Source organism: Lontra canadensis, unplaced genomic scaffold (genome assembly GCF_010015895.1).
Source record: "Lontra canadensis isolate GAN:19392208 unplaced genomic scaffold, GSC_riverotter_1.0 scaffold6, whole genome shotgun sequence".
NCBI lineage: Eukaryota > Metazoa > Chordata > Mammalia > Carnivora > Mustelidae > Lontra > Lontra canadensis.
This window is the reverse complement of record NW_022631000.1, coordinates 37760766-37781156: the sequence shown is the minus strand read 5'-3', so window position 1 is coordinate 37781156 and position 20391 is coordinate 37760766. Positions and strand designations below refer to the sequence as shown.

At 43.1% G+C, this 20391-nt stretch overlaps 1 protein-coding gene and 1 pseudogene across 7 annotated transcripts in view; one reads left to right on the top strand and one right to left on the bottom strand.

Annotated features, from left to right (window-relative positions):
• The window catches only part of LOC116864732 (IQCJ-SCHIP1 readthrough transcript protein), a 721490-nt gene that overhangs the window by 29545 nt on the left and 671554 nt on the right, over nucleotides 1-20391 (bottom strand). The window contains exon 1 of one of the 7 annotated variants that reach the window (XM_032852618.1): nucleotides 10525-10933. The exons of the other annotated variants lie outside the window; for them this stretch is intronic. Coding sequence (XP_032708509.1) covers nucleotides 10525-10602 — 78 coding nt within the window. The 5' untranslated portion in view covers nucleotides 10603-10933. Of the gene's footprint in view, nucleotides 1-10524; nucleotides 10934-20391 lie in introns of those variants that run through there. 7 annotated transcript variants of the gene reach the window in all.
• On the top strand, nucleotides 15652-15770 carry LOC116864827 (annotated as a pseudogene).

Sequence of the window (20391 nt, the reverse complement as noted above, 5' to 3'; positions counted from 1 at the left end):
TTTACATAGTTACAGAGGCCATGTTGATATACATCTGCTGGGCAGGTGCAGCCCTGACAAAGTAACAAAGTAACTGTAAGGTTGGAAAGGGGAGCAAGGAGGGGTTTAGTTTGACTAATGTCTTACAGCTGCGCTGCTGGAAACCTTAATTAAAGCAACCCACCCTCCCAAATATGCAGGCTGGTACTTGTGATGGTTTTGCCCAAACAGAACCATTTGGTATCATCTGACATCTTTACAATTGCACTTCAAAGTCCCAGTATCTGCCGTGCAGATTTCGTTTAGTTAGTGAACCTATTTCTTAATTCACATAAAATACAAAAGAGATTTTCACCCAATAATCTCTATAGTCAGAAAACTGTGGAGTGAAAAAATAGGATCATAGGTAATATGAATGTTAATGACTAATGTTCGACAATACGCTGGTGTCCAACATTAGCCCGGCAGAAGTTTTATTTGAAGAAAAAACCTATCCCAGGTGTGAATGTGTGCATGCACCCTTGATTCCATGTCTGTCTTTCCTGATTTACTTGGTACACTAGACCTATCAATCCTGGAGAAGGCCTTAAAACTATTTCTGTTGACGTTAATTCCAATTCTCTCTACTTGGCTATTTCATGACCAGCTTGAAGAGCACTGTTTTATAATATGCAATCCCGCACACTTCCCTTCTCTCTTTCTCTGGATCCCACTGAACAAATCAAGAAAAGTGTAAATAATATATACATCACCCACAATCTCACCACTTAGACACAGATCACTGCTAACATTTTGGGTTTTGGGGCATAGTTCTTTTTAGCTTATGTATTTTTTTTTCTTTTTATAAAATTGAGATAATATTGTTCGTTCATTTTGAAAATTTCCCTCATATCATTTAATATTTTTTAAAACAAAATTTTTAATGGTTGTATATCATTCCGTCTTATGGAGTTACCTTCTTTTGTTAGTCATTTGGGTTGTAATCAATGAAAAATAATACAGAAGTTAGCATTTTTACATAAATCCCTGACCACGTGTCTGATTATTTCCTCAGGATAAGTTCCTGGAAGTGGAATTACCAGATCAACTGAGTGTGACCATTTATCGAGGCTCTTGACACATTTTGTCACATTACTCTAGAGAAAAGCTATTCCAATTTACATGCCCACCAACAACATAAAAGGGTGTGGCTTTCACTATATCCTAGCTAACGCTGAGTATTTTCATGCAAAAGAAAATATTGTTTTTAATTTGATAGGCAAAAATGGTATTCTTTTTATGTTAATTTCCTTGATTACCAGTGATATTAAATATTTAGATTTTTTTAGTTACTTTACTTGCTTTTCTTTGAATTACTTCTAGCATTGCTTATTTTTCTATAAAGATCTGAAGTTTTGAAATTTTTATATTAAGCATATTAGTCCTTTTGACTTTAAATCCAAGTATTAATGTAGTTAAGTCAATAGCTTGCTTTCTTTGAAGTGTCGTTGACGGCTTTGTGCTTGGAAAGCCCTTCCCAGTCCAGAGGTAAAAGAGCTCACTGGATATTGGGAGAAAAATGAGGAAATTTATGGAAATTGCTTAGCAGCAGTGGTAGTAATGTAAATGTGTGACAAATGGTAGTTATTATGGTTAATCCTCCAAGGATTCCTGCTTTGAAGATGAGGGACTAGAGGGTGAAGGAAGATCACCCTCCTGTTAGAAGACCTAGGATTCAAGTTCATCTTTCTTGTGCCAGATCTTTCTGCCCTTCCACACTGATGAGTGAGGTGTCCAGGCAAATAATGGTGGGCACCATGTTGGAGATATGATATGGGACTTATGAGTTACAGATATACTTCTTTCCAGAAATGGGTGTGAGGTGCTTCAGAAAAGCAGAAAACATACACACCAAGGCGTAATCATAACCACAAATATCTACAAAACGAATACCTTCTCATCAGAGCCACTCTCCTTGATACCACTGCTTCATCTTCCTTTTGGAACAAATGCCATTCCTAAGATTTCAGGGATCTGTGATTCAACTGACTAGTAGAACAGTTTTTCTCTTAAAATTCAACAATTGGAATTATTTCCCTTTCAGTTGCCCACATGTATGTGTGGGGAGTAGTTAAGGGGGAGAGAGTTGCAAAATTTTTTTGTTCTCTAAGGAATTATACCTGCAGGGCAGTGATGTCCTCCAAACTCCTGAAGCCCAAATGGGCCCCAGTGTGAGGAATAGGGAAGTATACAGGAGCAGGAAGAGGCTGACTCAAAACTATACTGTTGGCTGGGCTTATGGCATATGCAGCCATGTCCACTCCTAAAACGGTCTTGGGAACTACCCTCTTAAAACAAAAGGAAAATACGGACAATGGATAACAGCTCACAAAAAGCAAAAGCACAACTGAGGAATAGTGGCTCATCACTGTGAGACAGAAAGCCTATTCAAGACCAAGAGGAGAGTAAAAATGTACTTAGATATTCACCATTGTCCAGCCATAGGCAGTGAGTTTTTGTCCTTGCCTGTTGCCGAATTCCATACTGCCAACCCTGGGCCTGGGCAGGTAAGACTCACAATGGCTTCTGAGGGCACCATGTGAACCACCATCTCAGAACGCAGACCACCGAGCACTTTCAGACCCTAAACGCCAATGCTCAGCCCTTCCCACTCTGCCACTGCTCTGCTGCCTTTCCCCAAGCTTGATAAGAACAAAGAGGGGTGTTTGGTAAAAGAAAGAAAAAGCAAAATGTTCTGCTTTAGTCAATATTGTCCCTCTCCAAATGTGGTATGTCCCCAAGTTCTTTCCACACTTTATTAAGGACGGGGTGGTGCCTGTCCCTTACACATGGATCCCATTTCTAAGTCCACTCCTCTGGCCTTGCCTATTGTCTCTGGTCTCTGAAGCAGGGGGGAGGGGGAGTGGGGGGACCTAGACTTTTCACATGCTAACCTGCACGTAAATTTGTAAATGGAAGACTGGGTGTATCCTGGGCATTTCTAAAATTTATTTGACAACACTGTATTTTTGTGGGGGTAGCTGTGGGCCACCAGGCCCCTCAGGAACACACTTTGGGAAATAACATCCTAGACCTAACCCAGCTGGTGCTCAGGACACTGCAAACAGCTGCTTCCTTCTGCCTCCTGCACAGATGATGAAACCCACGTAGCCGGAAAGGGCCTGATGAAAAGGAAGGAGTTCCTTAAACTCTCCAAAGAAAGAAGACGTTTAAAGAAGTTTGGTCTAGAAAATCAGAGGACCCGACTGATGTGAACAGCACAGGAGTCCGTGGGAATAAAGGCAGATGGGAGCTTGGGAGCCGCAATGATCTGGCCGGGATGGATTCAGCTGTGGGGCTAAGAGAAAGAAAACCGTTTCCCCCAAATTTCTTGTCTTCCATCTTCTCCCTGGATTGATCTCTTCCTCCCCAGTTCCACTTGTTTCTTACTTTTACTTGTTCACCAGGGGAGCAGAAATGATTTTTTATTATTGGATGTGCTTTTTTTTTTTTTTTTAAGAGAGAGAGAAAGAGAGCACACAAATGGGAAGGAGGGATAGAGAGAGAGAAGCAGACTCCCTGCTAAGCAGAGAACCTGATTCGGGGCTTGACCCCAGGACACTGAGATCATGACCTGAGCTGATGGCAGAGGCTTAACCCACTGAGCCACCCAGGCACCCCTGGATGTGCTTGTTCGGTAATGCTAGCCTTCTCAGCACTCAATTCACTTCTAATTCTGGAAGACCCCCCTTCTGGCGTCCTCCTATCTGCCACTGCTCATCTGCTGCCTCATCAGAACTTCTCACACTTCAGGGTGTCTGTGAATCACCGTCAAGGAAACATTCCCAAGAATAGGGGTAGGGACTGCCTTATTCCAGAAGCTGATGAATACCCTGGTCCCCCATGGCCCATAAAGAAAGCCAGGAGGTTGCTGGAACACCAGTATGCCACATGGAGAACTGCAGAGGCGGGCACACGCACACAGTGGCCCTCTCTCTGTCACAAATATCTTGAAACTGGTAGTTCTCAAACTTGATTATGCATGAGAATCAGCTGGAGGGCTTGTAAAGACACAGACTATTTTTCTCATTCAGAAGGTCTGGGGTGCAGCTGAGAAAACACATTTTTTAACATGTTCCCAGATGCTGCTGATGCTGCTGGTTCAGATACTTTGAGAACCTTGGCTATAAGCAATTGGACAGATCAAGTAGCTAGATGGAACACAGAGTGGGTTTTTTTCTAACTGTGTGCACGTCCATGTTCCATGTTCGTGTGGACGGACAGACTCTGGATCCAGGTGGATTTCATCTGCAGCCGCCTGGCCTTGCCAAGCCCTTGCCAGGATGCCTGTTTTGAAGCAATTAATACACCCCTCGCTTCAGTGCAATCTATTGCCTAGTGATACTGGCATCATCACCATTAGCAGCATCCACCAGGGAATGCGAATGGGATTCTGGAGCTCCCTGCGGAAAGCGCTCTTTCTTTCGGAAAATAGAAGCCACTCTTCTTTCTCCCCTCAGCTCGTAAAGAAGACAGCTTTACTCTAACGTTTACAGGGAGCATTCCAATGTGGAAGAGTCAGAGGCTTTTAAACATTGGGAACCAGAAGTATAGAACTTAATTGTTCATTAGGCAAATTGTATTAATTTTCTTAAAAACAAAACAAAAAACCAAAAAGAAAACCCAAGTATACTGATACTAGCTATTTTCCTACAGAAAAAACCATGGGTTTCCTGAAAGATCAAAATAGGAAAACATCATTCTAGACGAAGACAAACTGTATACTTTTGGATGTCAAGTGCACAAATTTACTGTGCAGGGTTTTTCAAGTTTTCGCATCTTATTTTATCCCCTGGAAAAAACTTTGCAATTATTAGTGGAAACAGAGGTTAAATAACCGGGTATCATTCCACTGTATCACTGAATGGACATTTTCTTTTCCGTCTGTATTTCTGATGTTTTCCATTTCAGACACTTACACTAATCAGTCCAGAAAGGTTTCCTGAAATGCTGTTGAAATCTCTCATCTTTGTATCCCTGCGCTGATCTGCCTAAACAAGTCCTCTGCACTAGATGTCAGGCTGGGCTGTTGGGCTGTATTGAGGCCTGGGTTCAGCCTGCTCAGCATCAGGAGTCCTAGGAGAGCTGGCCCTGGAGACCTAAAGTCCAGGACGGACACCCAAGGGGAACGCTGTAGGGCCCAGGGTCTTCTGACGCCTATTTCTGAGAACTGCCGGACATTAAGAGTGTGTCGATGCCGGTCCAGAGCATAGAGAGAGATTTTTGTTGACGATTAGTTGACCCTGAGGATGGTTTTGCCTATTGACTGCATTCCTTCTCCTGCTACAGGGAGGCGACAGAAACGGAAGCCCGTGGACACAAGGGCTGTTGTGCAGAGTCCCAAACAGTCCCTGAATACTCTTATTGTTAAGGACCAGAGCAAAGGTACCTAACACCTAGGCCTGTGGTTTAGTAGCCAATTACGGGCCGAATGGGAACTCCGGTGAAGGTAACGGAGCCCCAGGTGCAATCCACAAAGTTGACTAGGTAGTAGAAGTGTTTCAACATAAACCCTGAGGGGATATGGTTGGAAACTAAAGTTTTCCTCCCCTGTGAGGGGCGTATTCCAAACAGGAACTGCTGGGAGCATCTTGTTTGTTTTTTTAAGACTTTAGTCATTTATCTGAGAGAGAGAGAGCACATGTGCGCACGAGCGGGAGGAGAGGCAGAAGGAGAAACAGGCTTGCTGCTGAGCAGGGAGCCCTATGTGGGGCTCGATCCCAGGCCCCTGGGATCATAACCTGAGCCAAAGGCAGAGACTTAACCTACTGAGCCACCCCAGGCACCCCTGCTGGGAGTATCTTGAGCTGTTTCTGGTTCTCACATGATGGGCTACTGAGACTACTTTTTAACACACGGCAGTGTTGCCTGGGAAGTCTTTCTAGCAAATGACATTTTAGAAGTCTCTAAAACCACCACTGTCATTCAGTATCACAGTGAAAACAACAGTTCAAAACACCCACTGCCTGGTTATGAAATAGCCCAACCTTCATCACCTTCCATGAAGCTGACGTTTTCAATTTCCCATGTTGGGGTGGACTTAGGATCTGGGAGAATCGGTCCCAGGCATGACCAGAAAGGAGGCAGGGAGTTCAGGGTACTTGGGGTCAAGAAGACCCAAGTTAACATCCTGACTCTGACGTTTACGGATGCAAATTATAGAAACGCTTTAAGCCTCAGTTTCTTTTTCTGAAAGAAGGGATAGTAATACTTATCTTACAGGTTGTTATAAGGAATAAATGAAGTACTATACAGAAAGTACCTGGCACAGTGCCCGGCCCAGAGAGAAACTTATTCAACAATAGCTGTTGTTAACATTAAAGGGTAGGGGTGGGGTAAGCTGGTGAAAAGAGTGCAGAAATGGATAAAAGAGAGGCAGAACTGTCTAGAACCGGCAAATCTATGAAGACAGAAAGTAGGTTAACGGTTGTGAGGGAGGAGGGGAACTAGGAGTAACTGCTAATGGGCACAGGGTTTCTTTTTGGGAGTGACAAAAATGTTCTGGAGGGTGCCTGGGTGGCTCAGTTGGTTAAGCGAGCGCCTTTGGCTCAGGTCATGATCCCGGAGTCCCGGGATAGAGTCCCGCATCAGGCTCCCAGCTCCACGAGGAGTCTGCTTCTCCCTTCTCATGCTCTCTCTCACTGTCTCTCTCTCAAATGGATAAATAAAATCTTTTAAAAAGATTCTGGAATTAGCAGTGGTTTGCACAACCTTAGAAGTATACTAAAAACCAACAAAATGTACACTATGGAATTGTGAATTTTGTGGCACATGAATTACATCTCAAAAAAATACCCCTCCCCCCAACAGGTAACTCACACGCTACATATCTGGAAAATCTGTTACCTGGAACAACCCATTCCTGACCAGGCTGGCTAACAGAGGTGCGCCAGCAGGGGGATAGGATGGGAAGAACCCTGAACTAGGAGCCAGGAGGCTTCATATTTATAGCATCTGAGACCAACCAGGCTGACTCCTCCCTTGAAAGAAAGGGAGACCGTGGCCCAGAAAGCTGAAAAGATTGTCCCCAGGTGGCTGAGGTGAGGCTAGGCTCCAGGGTTCAGTAACTCAACAGAGTTCCTCAAGCGTATTCAGCCCTTACAGGCAGGAAGACGTGAGGGTTAATGGAGGTCGACGGCTGCTTTTCCTCAGTAATTGTGTGGGGAGGGCAGAGCTCTTGTCTGGAATGGCAGCTGGCATTCTGTGTTCCTGTTTATTGCAGTTTATCTCAAGCAGTCATTTCCATTCACCTTTTAAAAAAAACATGAGGCGCAGCTGTGGCTTCACTTTAAATATTGTTCCTTCCAGCCTTTTAATTTTTTCACGGGCTCCTCCCTAATCTTTCACCATAATTGGATGCACAACACTAGAGACAGCACCTTGGAGAAACAAAGCGAGCAAGCCGGCTTTTCCATCCTCTGACCACACACGGCTGTCCGGCAGCTCCTTCCCCTGCAAGGAGCAGCCTGGGAACAGATCTGCGTCCTGTGTTTGCTCTGCTCTGGGACCAAGTGGCGGCCAGCCTTCTGCAGGATTCTATGTTAAATTCTCCTCATTTCCTTTCTCGGTTTCCCTCAGTGTAAGCTGGATCTTGCTGGGGTCCTGAGACATCAGAGGAGGCACGTTTCCCAGGTCCACACTGGATCCGAACGTTCTTCTGGGCAGCATCAATCCCATGTCAGCTTATTTGTTGGTGTGTCTCTCCACGTGGATGGTAAACTCCTCGAGGCAAAGCCTGGTCTCCCTTCTTCGAGCCTGGCCCCATGCACAAAGCCAGGGTCATGGAGGGGCTCTCAGGAATGATGGCTGAGGAATCAGGACGTGGGTCCCATGCTGCATGCCACCGTGGTCCTGAGGACAATCAGCTGTGTGGGTCTTTACCGGAAGGTCAGAGGTTGCTCAGAGCAAAGCAGGACAATAATGGATTGAACATACGCACCTGAGATTCGGTCACAGTGCGGCCTTTCCTCCCTATATACTAAGATCTGTTTTACTACTATGACTGAATAAACCGGAGGTCCTTAATGAAACATCTCTCTTACCATCAGGACCTTCCCCCGAGGAATAGGAATAGATGTATATATATTCTTTTCCTTCCTTCGCCGAGGTGGAATCTAATTTTAGTCATCAGAAAGTGACCTTTCCCCCAAAGGCTGTTTGCCTGACTTTAAAACAACCTTGTAAAATAATCCCTAGACACAGGCGGCATTTATTAGTGTGACTGGTATAGGAAATAGTATCGTACCTAGCTAGGAAGGGGCAAACCAATCTTCCGACTGTTTTTGACAACTGACCTCAAAGTGACAGGAGGTAAAAGAAGAAATTATTAAAACTTTTATATTTATAAACATTTTATTTTAAAAATATCTATTTGTGTATAGGTTTTATGTACACAAAATATATATTTACAGTAGTGTATGTGTATAATTAATGAATAGGATAGAGATATAATATCAGAGGTCTGGGTTCAAAAACATTTTACTGATGGATCCAAGGTCAAAAAAGCCTGCACACCACTGCTTTATGGCATTTAATTGAGTTTTCTACTTAGTCAACTGAACAGCAAAAACATTAGAGAGAAAAATGTAGATAAGATGTGAATTAGGAAAAGTGATTTTTTATATTAGGTCCTCTAATTCTTTTTATTTTAAGAAAGCACATGTTGCCCTGATTCACCAGAAGTTCATGATGAAATTAACAATTTTTTTTTTAAAGCATAATGAAGCCTTCAGAATAACCAACACATACATGAGTTTGAAAGTCCTTGGCTTAGGAAAAGTAGTTAAAAAGCTGAAATGAGAAGAGAACGGGTCTCATGTTTAGAAAAATACAGACTGATCTGTGTATCCTACACATCTAGTAGGTTTATCTCGTGGTCCTTCGCACTCCCCTGTTAGATACTGTTTCTCCTGAAATCACAGGTGGCATTCTCCTGCCTTAGCTAGATAAGGCACTACACAATACAGCTCTGTTTTGTTGCGGGCGATGTTTTATAGTCGCTTGAGCCTCACATGTTTGTCATTTTGGTCAGTGCTGTATCAGGTTGCCGGCATATCATCGCTTGCTCATTCCAGGCATGTGGGCTCTCTCAGTTTCCAAGGAAGGAAAAACGACAGTGGCCATTACTGCCCAGTAAAAAGTCATTACTGTCATTGCTGCAGTAGCCACGGGATGTCTTTCATTTTTCCTAAGTGCAAACTGACCTATGCTTTTCTACTGGAGAAACAGTTTGAGTGTGACCCGTCCTTTGGCATTGGAAACAGACTGCGGGCTGAGAACTGTGCGCTTGTCTTCAGGGCCAGTTAAGTGACCCACTCTGATGGCTGAATGTCCTATGCCTCTTTTGCATATGCGCTTCTGTCAGGAGGGGACAGCTGAGAGGTGTCAGTTTCAGTATTCAGCACACTTATCACCTTGGGCCCTCGTTCCCTTCTTGGGGAGAAAAATGCATAGGGCAACATGGCAGGTTATTTAAACCTCTTTTACACATGTAAGTTTTGGGTTCTGGAGAAACGAGCATCAACTATTGTGAATTGCTCTAAGAGATAAAGTACATACTTAAAACATCCCCCGCACTCAAACACAACTTAGTGCATAAGATACAGAATGCCGTATGTTACGTTATTATACTTAAGAAACTATCATGATAGAACTTTCAATATCTTATTCTGGGGGAAAAATGTTAATGACATATTTGATCAAACTGAAAATTGAGCAGCTAGTTTTGCTGCTCAAGGAGGTGGTATTACCTAGTATTTACCTCTGAAGGAAAAGAGGTTTTATTTTCCAGGTCGATGATGGAAGGACTCTTATTCTTCACACTGTGACATGTGTGACCTACACTTGACTTGTGGAAAAAAAGGGGGAAAGGATGTAGTGTGGTTTAGCCTTCTGTGGACAGACAAGCATATACTTGTAGTTTAATTTTATGACCTCACCCGTATAACTAAAGCTATTTTTACTTGGGCCTGTTATTTCTGACAATTACCAGATAAGACATTCCAAAAATATATTTACTGTCTTTCAAAAGAAAAAGCTAGCAAAGTATTAGCAGACAATACATCAATGTTTCAAAACCCCACCCTTCTCTTGGTAAAACTATATTTTCCATTGTTAAAAAAAGTCACTTAAAAGACAAATTAAACATTATAGTAATTATTTACTGTGGGTAAACTATCAACATACATTAAAAATTTTTAAAAATCCTTCTTTTACATAAAAAGACTGCCTAGCAACTAAATGCATGATAAGAGTTTTTTCAACTCCAGAATAACAACATGTATATTCCAGTTACTGTTGTAATATATTAATGAATACAAGCTGGGAAAAGCAGAAAGAAGAGTCCTCCCAACTTAATGCCTCTACTTCTGTGCATTTAGCTTTCCTGAATATATTATGGCAATGGCTACTGAGTGTGGAATTTGGCCACTCCTCAAGGGTGTTCTTTCTCCCAGTTAGAAAAATGGTCCGATTGTTTACAAACAAAAGAGCTCACCCCCCCCTTACCTTTTTATAATTCCCCTCCATATCCAATGGGGATTCTTGACCGATGATGTCATCCATTCCATCACTGTCCAAATTCATCCTTTAACTCTTGAGAATTTCACTTAAGTGATAACCTCCCATGAATTCTGCTAGGCTGCTGTGCCAACGGCCCAGTACCCTGGTTACTGCTCATGCTGACGTGGAGAGCCAGCTAAGAGCCTGTGCCTGGTGGTTGTGCATATCCTTGCCCCTGCTCTGGCCCACGGACACCGCCCTGCCCAGCCTCCCTGCTCTGTCCTGAGCTCTGGCACGGGGGCAGCTGCTGGTTCTGAGGTTCGCTCTGCCTCGACAATGTGTTGAATGTCCAGCCTTCCCACCGTCTACTCTCCCCTTCCCCTGAGGGATCCCACCTAGATCCCTCTCCACAGCACCTTTCCTCCTCCTCCCAATCAAGGGAAAGCAGATTCAACGCCCCCACTCCTCAGTTCAGGGCTGAGTGTGAATTGGAGCCCTGCGAGGAAACCAGCCACCTTATTCTGACCCAGGGTAGTGTGAGGGATAAAAATAGACGCAAAACCCAGCCTCCCAGACTTCAGTAGTGACTTAAAAGCCGGGTATCCCATGACAAAATGAAAACAGTATAATTTAAAGGCTAACCTGAAGACACATGCTTGCTCCCCACCCCTGTTTGTCCTATAACCAATCATTTTAAAATCAGATGTGAAAACCTCATCTTCTGGTAGTGGCCCAGCACAAGGATAAAATTTATTTCCAACTCAGAGAAGGAGCCCTCTGCTTCAGGATCAGTGCTTTGTTCTATCCATATAGGCAAGAGAAAAAGATCCATCAACTTTTCTTTAAAATCCAGTCAGTGGGGAAAAAAAAACTCCAGCCACTGGCGGGCTTTTACACAAAAGAGAACGCTTCCTTTCTGCTGCTCTCTTTACCCTTTTCCCATGGCTTTTGGTTTTTTACTGGCTTTACATACAGAGAAGGAAAAGGCCCACAGCTGGAGGATGTTTTCTCGTAACAGACAAACAGAAGTGCAAACATGAGCACACACTCATCATTATCAATTTACTACTACCATAAGCTAAAGATACACACACTATTTATTTTTGAAAAATGTTACTGTTTGCAGGAGAAAACGGGCCAAAGAAGAATTCAAAGGCCAAGCCCCCGTTTAACAAACCATCTTATACTCTGACACGCTTGGACAGAAAACAGCAAATGTCCTACTCAATACATTTTCCAATAGGAATTCCTGACCAAGCTCAGTGCTGTTAAGACCAGAGCTCTAAAGTAAAAATGCCGTTCAAGATGGCCTTGACACGCTCACATTCAGTTGTCTCTTTCTCTCCGCGAGTTAAAAAACAAAACAAAACAAAACAAAAAAGCATTTCAATTTGTGGAAGGCTTGTGGCATAAATGTGTCTTTATGCGGTTTACTGCAGTCCTCCGTTGATAAGGCAAATACTGTCCTGCGCAGTCCCTGACTCAAATCCAAATCCTGCCTTTCGCCCACCCTCATCTCCCAGCTCTGTTCTCGAGAGAATTGGGCGATTTGATGACAAGTTGTTATCACAGAAGCCAGACTTGCATCTGGCGGGGCTTCTTCCCAGCAGAGATCTCCCTCATCTTACTCTCCTCCAGACCCCAGCGCCCTCACTCTACACAAGGGTCCTACTACGTGCATACAGGACACCTTCCCGGCCTGGGAGGCAACACTGGCCACCAAGAGTGGCTCCACTGTGGATGTTCCCATCATGGAAGAATTCTCCAAAGCTAAGGCTTTGGGTCAAAATATTTTACTTTTTTACTATCAAATCCTGCCCAAGGAGGTTAGTGAAAGTGAAGGAAGCAGCGTCTTATTATCTGACATATGTTAACATAGTAACGATAGCTGCCCTTTGCGGAGGGGTCGCTGTGGGCCATGCACTTCACAGGTGCCTCTTAACTTATGTCTTTAGTCCTCATGGTAACCCTCTGGAGTAAATATTATTATCAACTGCATGGTGAGGTTCGGGAACTTGCCCAAGGCGAGGCAGCGGGCCAGTGGTCAGGCCAGAATTGAGACATGGGGCCTCTGCTGCTGAGGCTCACAATCTACACGCGTAAGCTAGACCACCATCCCCTGGTTGCCTCAGTAAGAAACAGCTGCACACAATACAATAATCGAGCCTAGCTCTTACACATCAGGGCTTAGTACAGAGAGAATTCTGGCAGCACACAGAATCTCATGGACGGGAACGCACATATGGAACACCCAGCCTCGATCACCGCTATCCCCTGATGATTAGGCTTCAAGAAATGAAATAAAACCTCTTCACTGATGGTCATGACCTAACATGCTGGAGAGTGAATTTTCTTTTCTCGTCAGCCACGGTGTTTTTAGTGCCCTGTGGCTTCTTTCCAACAGCTGTTATGGTTGCAAGCTTCTTCTCTAAAGGGGCGGGGATTTTGGCTTATTCGTCTTCCTTTCCCCACAGCATCATGACAACGCCTTACACACGTTAGGTGGACAGTGAAGGCTGCTGAATGAATACATGAAGAGAGGAGAAATGTACATGTTACCTAGAATGTTGCCTCTAAATGCTCCACAGTAGGAAACATTAATAGTTGATATTAGTGCTTTTCAACTGAACTCTTCTGTGGAAATCATGTATGTTCAGAAGGTAAAAATGGGTCTGGATGGGTTGAAGGGGAGGAGCTACCACAATTTTCAGGAATTTCAATCTCTTACCTAGTTAGCATCCTACTCCACCTATCTATTTATGATCAAGACTTAACACGGATGAAATCATAAACATCTAGAGATTTACAAGACTGAGTAAAATACACAAAACTGTAAGCCTAATTGCTAACATCTTTCTACTTTAATTTTAACTGAGTGGGTTTATATATATAGTTAAAATGACTGAACTCTCACTATTAACTATATATATTCAAATTAATATATATACACTAATAATATATTGACTACATACATACATATATATGTATACACACATACACTATTAATATATTATCTCTTGGAGAAGGGCACCTCAAAATCCAAGACGGAAATTTCCCAGCAACAAGGATTAATACTAAGAAAGTACTAAAGACCATTCCCTTCCTCTAATCCCAATGCCTTTTATTGTCATAAGTGGTTCTCTAATAAGTACTACAAAGAGACAAGTGATAGAACATCTCCCCAAAACACGGATGCAAGGGCTTGTAGGGCGGTGCTCAGTGGAGAATTTCCTTTGTTCCTCCCCCTAAAGGAGTGCTCAGCACATAAACAGGTTCATAGCTTAGACCCTTTCCAGGAGGAGCTATACCACTGTATATACCTCAAGTATATATTGTATATATCTCAAGTGGTATATATATATGTATGTGTACATATATATACAAAATATACAGCTTGAGATACATAATATCTCAAGATGGCACAAGGGGACTGATCTCTGATGTTTTCAAGAGTTTTGCTATTCAAAGTGTGTCCTTCTGACCACAGTATTTGTATCACTGGGAGCTTACTGGAAATGCAAGCCCTCAGGCCCCACCCTAGACTTACTGAATCAGAAATTTCATTTTTAAGAGAGTCTAAGAATTCTGAATGCTCCTTACATTTCAGCAGCACAGCTTTAGACCTTGGGAAAAAATTCATTATAAGCTATTATCCTTCTATTTTGGATCATACTGCCAGGCATGGCGGCAAGACCCTGATTTTAGCTGCTTGGGATCAATGCTGTAATTGATTTCACTTCCAAGAGGTCCAAATGAGTAGAGAAAAGGGGAAAACAAACAAAAGACCCCCTCGGAAGACTTGAGCTCAGTATAATGTTTGGTGGTTTTGCAGTAGCTACGCAAACAAAGGGAGAACAGCTCTTCATGTCCTTCCTACAGATAATTTGCTCTGGTTCTTTCCTCCACTGCTGACCTCTCTAAAACGGACTACACTGACATAGCACAGGCCCAGATGCTACCACTGTCCCTTGGAAAATGTACACATAGCCCCTCACAATCCCTGAGCTTGACAGGGCCTCTTCTTACCCTTGCCCTGAAATTTAGGGACTAGAACGGAGAGCTTCAGTTTCCTGTCAAGCCCATAATCTGAACCATGAGACGCACTGGTCATGTGAGCTAATGCTTTTAAAATGATCATTACCGGCCAGTGGTGAAAATGATCGACTCTGAAAACACTGACCGCATTACTGGGAAATCACTTATGCATTGTCAAAAGATTTTCCTGTTCATAGACGGAAACTGTAGTTCATCCTGATTAACCCTTCAGCAGTTCACGCCTTCCCTTCAGGCTTGACATTCAAATTCCACGTGCTACACGAAGTGATGGATGATTTATAATCTCTTTCCAAATAAACCATTTTTTTTTCTTCTGTGCAAAGTTTACCTAAATTTGCTTTGCTTTTCCATTTAAGTAGCTACATAACCTATTAAAACATGCAGGCAATTTCATTAATTAGTTAATTAACTATAGAGAGAGAGCCCGTGTGCAAACGGGAGGAGGCGCAGAGGGAGAGGGAGAACCTCTAGCCGACTTTCCACTCAGCGTGGAGTCCAACCTGGGGCTCAGTCTCATGACTCTGAGATCACGACCTGAGCCAACATCAAGAGTGAGGCGCTGAACAGACTGGCCACCCAGGCGCCCACACGGGCAATTTTTCCCCCCACAGGCAATTTTTAAATAGACTTTCTGGTGCAGGCTAAAAACATTAAAATAATGGCAATGGGAGAGTAGGGTGGAGGACGTGGAAGTGTTGGCAATAGGCAGAGTACCAGATGTTTACCCATATCAAAAAGATTGAGGACCCCAGACGTAAATCTTCCTGCCCAGCTGGACACCTGAGGATAAGAAACACAACTGCAGTCACTTTGATGGCTGCAGCACCGCTTCCAAGTGGGACCGGTACTAATGCCCTCAGTACGTTTCTCTGTGTTCCTAGCACTCTTGCCCCATTAATGGGCACTTACGTCAACTGCCACAACCTCTTTGATGTTTGCTTCTGAATTCAAGTACTTTTGTCCAAGTACTCACTATTTCAGGAAGCTTTGTCATTCCTGATGCTTCTATATACTGCAGGGGAGTAGCATCAAGATTTCAAAGTTTCCCTTAGTGTAGAAGACATAAATAAATAATGGGTCTACGGCCACAACACCCTGAATGCACCTGATCTCATCTGATCTCAGAAGCTAAGCAGGGTTGGACTTGGTTGGTACCTGGATGGGAGACTACTTGGGAATACCGGATGCTGTAGGCTTGGGGCACCTGGGTGGCTCCATGGGTTGGGCTTCTGCCTTCAGCTCAGGTCACGGTCCCAGGGTCCTGGGATCGAGCCCCACATTTGGCTCCTTGCTCACTGGGGAGTATGCTTCTCCCTTTCCCTCTCTCTCTCTCTCTCTCAAATAAATAAATAAATCTCTAAAAAAATAAATAATAGGATATGGCTCACTTGGGATATGTCTCTCTTAACGTTGAGCGTCTGCACGTGAAATTGTGATTAGTTACAAAAGATTGTGTGTGTGTGTGTGTGTGTGTGTGTGTGTATGCATGTGAATGTGGGGTCTCTACTCTCCAGAAATCATCCATGCACTGGTATTTACCATAGAGATATTCCTATTTCCTTCCCATCCCTCATCATACCCCCTTTCCAAGAGTAAATACCAGATCTTCATCTTGAAAACGTGTTGCATATTTATTTCTTAAAATTACTTGATGTCTGAATCATGATGTTTGAAGCCCCAAGTGCTACTTTAAATAGGAATGATGTGTTGTACTAAATTTCTATTTCAGATCAGGCCCATAATGAAACCCTGTTGAAATGATTTTTTTTTTTTCATCTGCACACTTACCACTGTTTTCCTTTTGTTGTAAAACATATAAATTAGATTTTCAGATATCTTGGCTAAAAACAAGTGCAGATGAATTTACATCCAGAATTATTTTCTTAATTAAATTAAGGTGATATATATGTTACCTCCTCCTCAGAAAAATGCAATTACACATCAACCAGGGAAAATAATGAAGATGAAGTATTCCTCAACACTACTGCCTATAGGAAACATTTTTTCCAATTAAAAAAAAAATCTATAGACTAAGACAGAACGTTGTTTTATTGAAATTATATTTAAAATCCTGTATGGTGCTCAGGTGTCTCAGTTAGTTAAGTGTCTGCCTTTGGCTCAGGTCATGATCCCAGGGTCCTGGGATAGAGCCCCACATCAGGCTCCTTCCTCAGTGGACAGCCCACTTCTCCTTCTCCCTCTGCCTGCCACTCCCCGTTTGTGAGCTCTCTCTTTCAAATAAATAAATAAAATCTTAAAAAAAAAAAAAAAAAGCTTGTATCAAATAGTGCTTTCAAATTCCCTTTTCTATTAGGTCAACACATTTTTCTTCCTGGCTATGGATGAAACCAGGCTTAAACTGGGCAGAATCTTAAATGAACTCAAATTTGATATCTTGTTTTCTCATTCACAGGAAGAAGGGATTGGGAAATGAGCTCTCACTTGGCCTGATGTCAACAGGGATAGAATATATTTCCTTTCCCTTGTTAACTATTAAGTAACCCACTAGAATCTTGGCAAGTTTAGTAGTTTCTCCAGCAAGAATTTAAAAAATATCTTGATGTACTACTTAAATTTATATACTCCCTAATTTTCTTGTTTGAGATCAATATAGGGCATCTTTTATCTTCTGTGCTGGGTATGACACTTCAGTTGCACTGATATGTTTCACCCAAGAAAAACTGCATGTTTCAGGAGGAAGTAAAACTACTGCTCTGTACGGTAAAAAGAGTCATTGAAATTTTGCAAAATCTGATACATTAAGAAAGGCAGCTTGGGGATGAGCACTTGCCTCAACCGACCACAGGTATTTTGAAAAAGTGCTTGGGTATAGACCAAGAAGTTCACCTTGGGAAAATTCTCTGGGTAAAGGAGAAATAGGTACACAGGTATGTTCTTTTTTTAAAAAAATATTTTATTTTAATGAATTTATTTGACAGAGAGAGACATGGAGGGAGAGGGAACACGAGCAGGAGGAGAGGGGTGAGGGAGAAGCAGACTCCCACTGAGCAGGGAGCCTGATGTGGGACTCGATTCCAGGACCCTGGGATCATGACCTGAGCTGAAGGCAGATGCTTAACCAACTGGGCCACCCAGGCGCCCCAGAGGTATGTTCTTAATGCATTGTGTCTGGGAAGGCTGGGATGTCTGTCTCTTTTTTTTTTTTTTTTTTTAATTTTTTGCACTACATCCCCGTTTCTGGCACATGGGATGTTTGAACTGCTGGCAACTGTCTGAGAGGTCCACAAGCCAGATACAATGAGTGCCGTGGTCAACTTCACCACTTCACCCTGTTACACAGATCTGAGCTTCCCTCTAGGGTTATGATGGGCGATCCTGATCCTGGGGACTCAGAACAGCTCTCAATGTGGAAAATCCAATTCAATCCAACAGACATTTATTGAACACACACTCCATGTAGGGAAGTAAAAGAAGTAAAAGAAGGTTCTTCTTTTCAAGAAGCCTGTTGTCTGATGGGGGAGACAGACTCATGTCATGAGTTGTAAATGGGTTCTGCTGGAAACAAAAACAAAGTGCACCAAGAAGGATATATTGTGAGTGCAGGAAGAAAAGGGAAGGTTTCTCGAAGAAGGTGGCATGGGAGCCTTAAAAGCTGCATCACCCTGCAATAAGGGAGAAGCAGGTGGTGTGTGGGCGGGAGACCTTCTAGGCTCAGGTACCACAGCAAAGCAAAGACCTGATGGCAATATGGGGGCGGGAGCGTAGGGAGTAGAGGGACGAGTGCTTCTGCCCGGGGTTCAGATCAGAGTTAGCTCTTAAATGCCACGCAGAGGGGTCGGGATTATAGCCTGAGGAAAATGGGGAAACATTAAAGATTTCTACTGTGCTTCCTCAAGACCAGGTGTGTGTTCGAAGAAGTGTCTCTTTATGTCCCCAAGGGAGGAAAGAGATGAGGGTCATTCACATGCCGTTTTCCTTTTTTTTTTCTTTCAAGTCTCCATTCCCACAGTAGCTAAGAATGTGAGGGTGTGATCTATATCTGAGGTCATAGGGGAATTTAAGCGATGGAAAGAAAGGGATGAAAGCATGTCATTGTTTTTATATACACACTAACCCCAAAAACCAACTGCAGGGAAAGAGGAGAAAATATTTGGCAGCTTTTAAGCAAAATGGACCCTTTGACCCAAACTTGTGCTTTCAAGTTAACAATATTTCAAAGCTTGCTCTCAGAGACCATTTAGAAGAATCTGGCCTCTTGAAGGCTGCCAGGTCTGAAGCTGTGGGCAAGGTTCTTTCCTGAAGAGACTGGCTTCCTCCCAAGACTGGAAAATGGAGGTCGAGAGCTCTATCTTTTAACACGGCTACAACCGAAAATGACAACACATGCCTCAGTAACCTCTCAGCTAATGTAAATCCTGTGAGGGAGAAGTACATGAAGATGTTGACAACGTGAGAACTGTTCAAAACAAAACAACCATAAAAAATCCTGCCTGAGAATTTCTCTCGGAGCATCCCTCCTTGGGTTAACTTGTTCAAAGCCCTGTGCATCCAAACACTTCAAGCAGCGATTTTAAAGCACTCGGTAGCGATAAAACTCTTTTTCTCAAAATTATCATCTACTTGGAAGAGGAGTAAATCAATTATACATCCATACATAAATCCCAACATGTGATTGGGAAATGAAGCAATGCAAAGTTTTCCCCGGCTGCTTTACAATCTTCGCTGAGACCCTCATGTGCATCAGAGAAGGCGGCTCTTAATTCACGGTAACTGACTTATTCCTGCAGAAAGGTAGCCTCTGGCAGGAACAAGGCCAGGATGTTAACTAGGGAAAATCCCATTTCATAGATGAGAAAACAAGAAACAAAGGCATATTCTGGCCCGCAGACAATGAAAACAGTGCAGGTTAATGGTGTACGTGTGTTGCGTGGGTGGGGAGGAAGGATAGAGTAAGACTGAAAGTCATCCCAGTGATCAAAATATAAGAAACCACGATGCCATAGTATGTTTACAATGCCATTTTTCTTAGTCACTTTTATACATAGTAGGCTTATCCATCCGTATTACCCAAGGGTTTGTCCTAAGCTCTGGGAAAGCAGATGGATATAAATATAAACATCCCTGCCCTCATGGAGCTTACATGTGAGGGAGACAGAAAAGAGACAAATATGTAAAACATGTCTCTGAGAGATGGTGATGAATGCCAGGTATAAAAGCAAATTAGGGAAGTGTCATGGAGACCCTGGGCTAGAAACAGGGAGTTGGAAATTGACATAGTTAAGTCACAGAAGGCCTTCCCAAGAAGGTGACGTTTCAGCAAAGACCTGAAGGAAGTGAGAGACTTACTGACAGGAAAAATACAGGATGCCAAGTTGAATGTGAATTTCAGATAAACGGAGAATGATTTTTTAGTATAAACTTACTCAAAATACTGCAGATTATTTGCTAATCTGGCAACCCTACATGGGAGTACCTGGGGGAAGCATACAGCGCAGAAAGGACAGCAAGTTCAAGGCCAGGCCGGCACAGTGGGACGGGAGTGAAAGGAAAGGGGAATGTGGAAAGTCCCAGAGGCATCAGGGGCAAGATGACGCAAGGCCCTTAGGGTCAGGGGCCTTATTCTGAGGAGAATTTTGAGACGAGTGACATGTTTTGACTTAGGTTTTAATAGACCATTCTGGATACTGTGTTGAAAATTAGACTACAGTAGGGGGCAGGGGGAGAGTTAGAGCAGGACCAGTTAGGAGGCCATTATGCTATGATGATGATGATGATGCTATTAATAATATATGCCTAGGCATAGGCACCAAAATGAGCATATAATTTTGGGGAATGTTCCCCGGAGTTCCATTCATG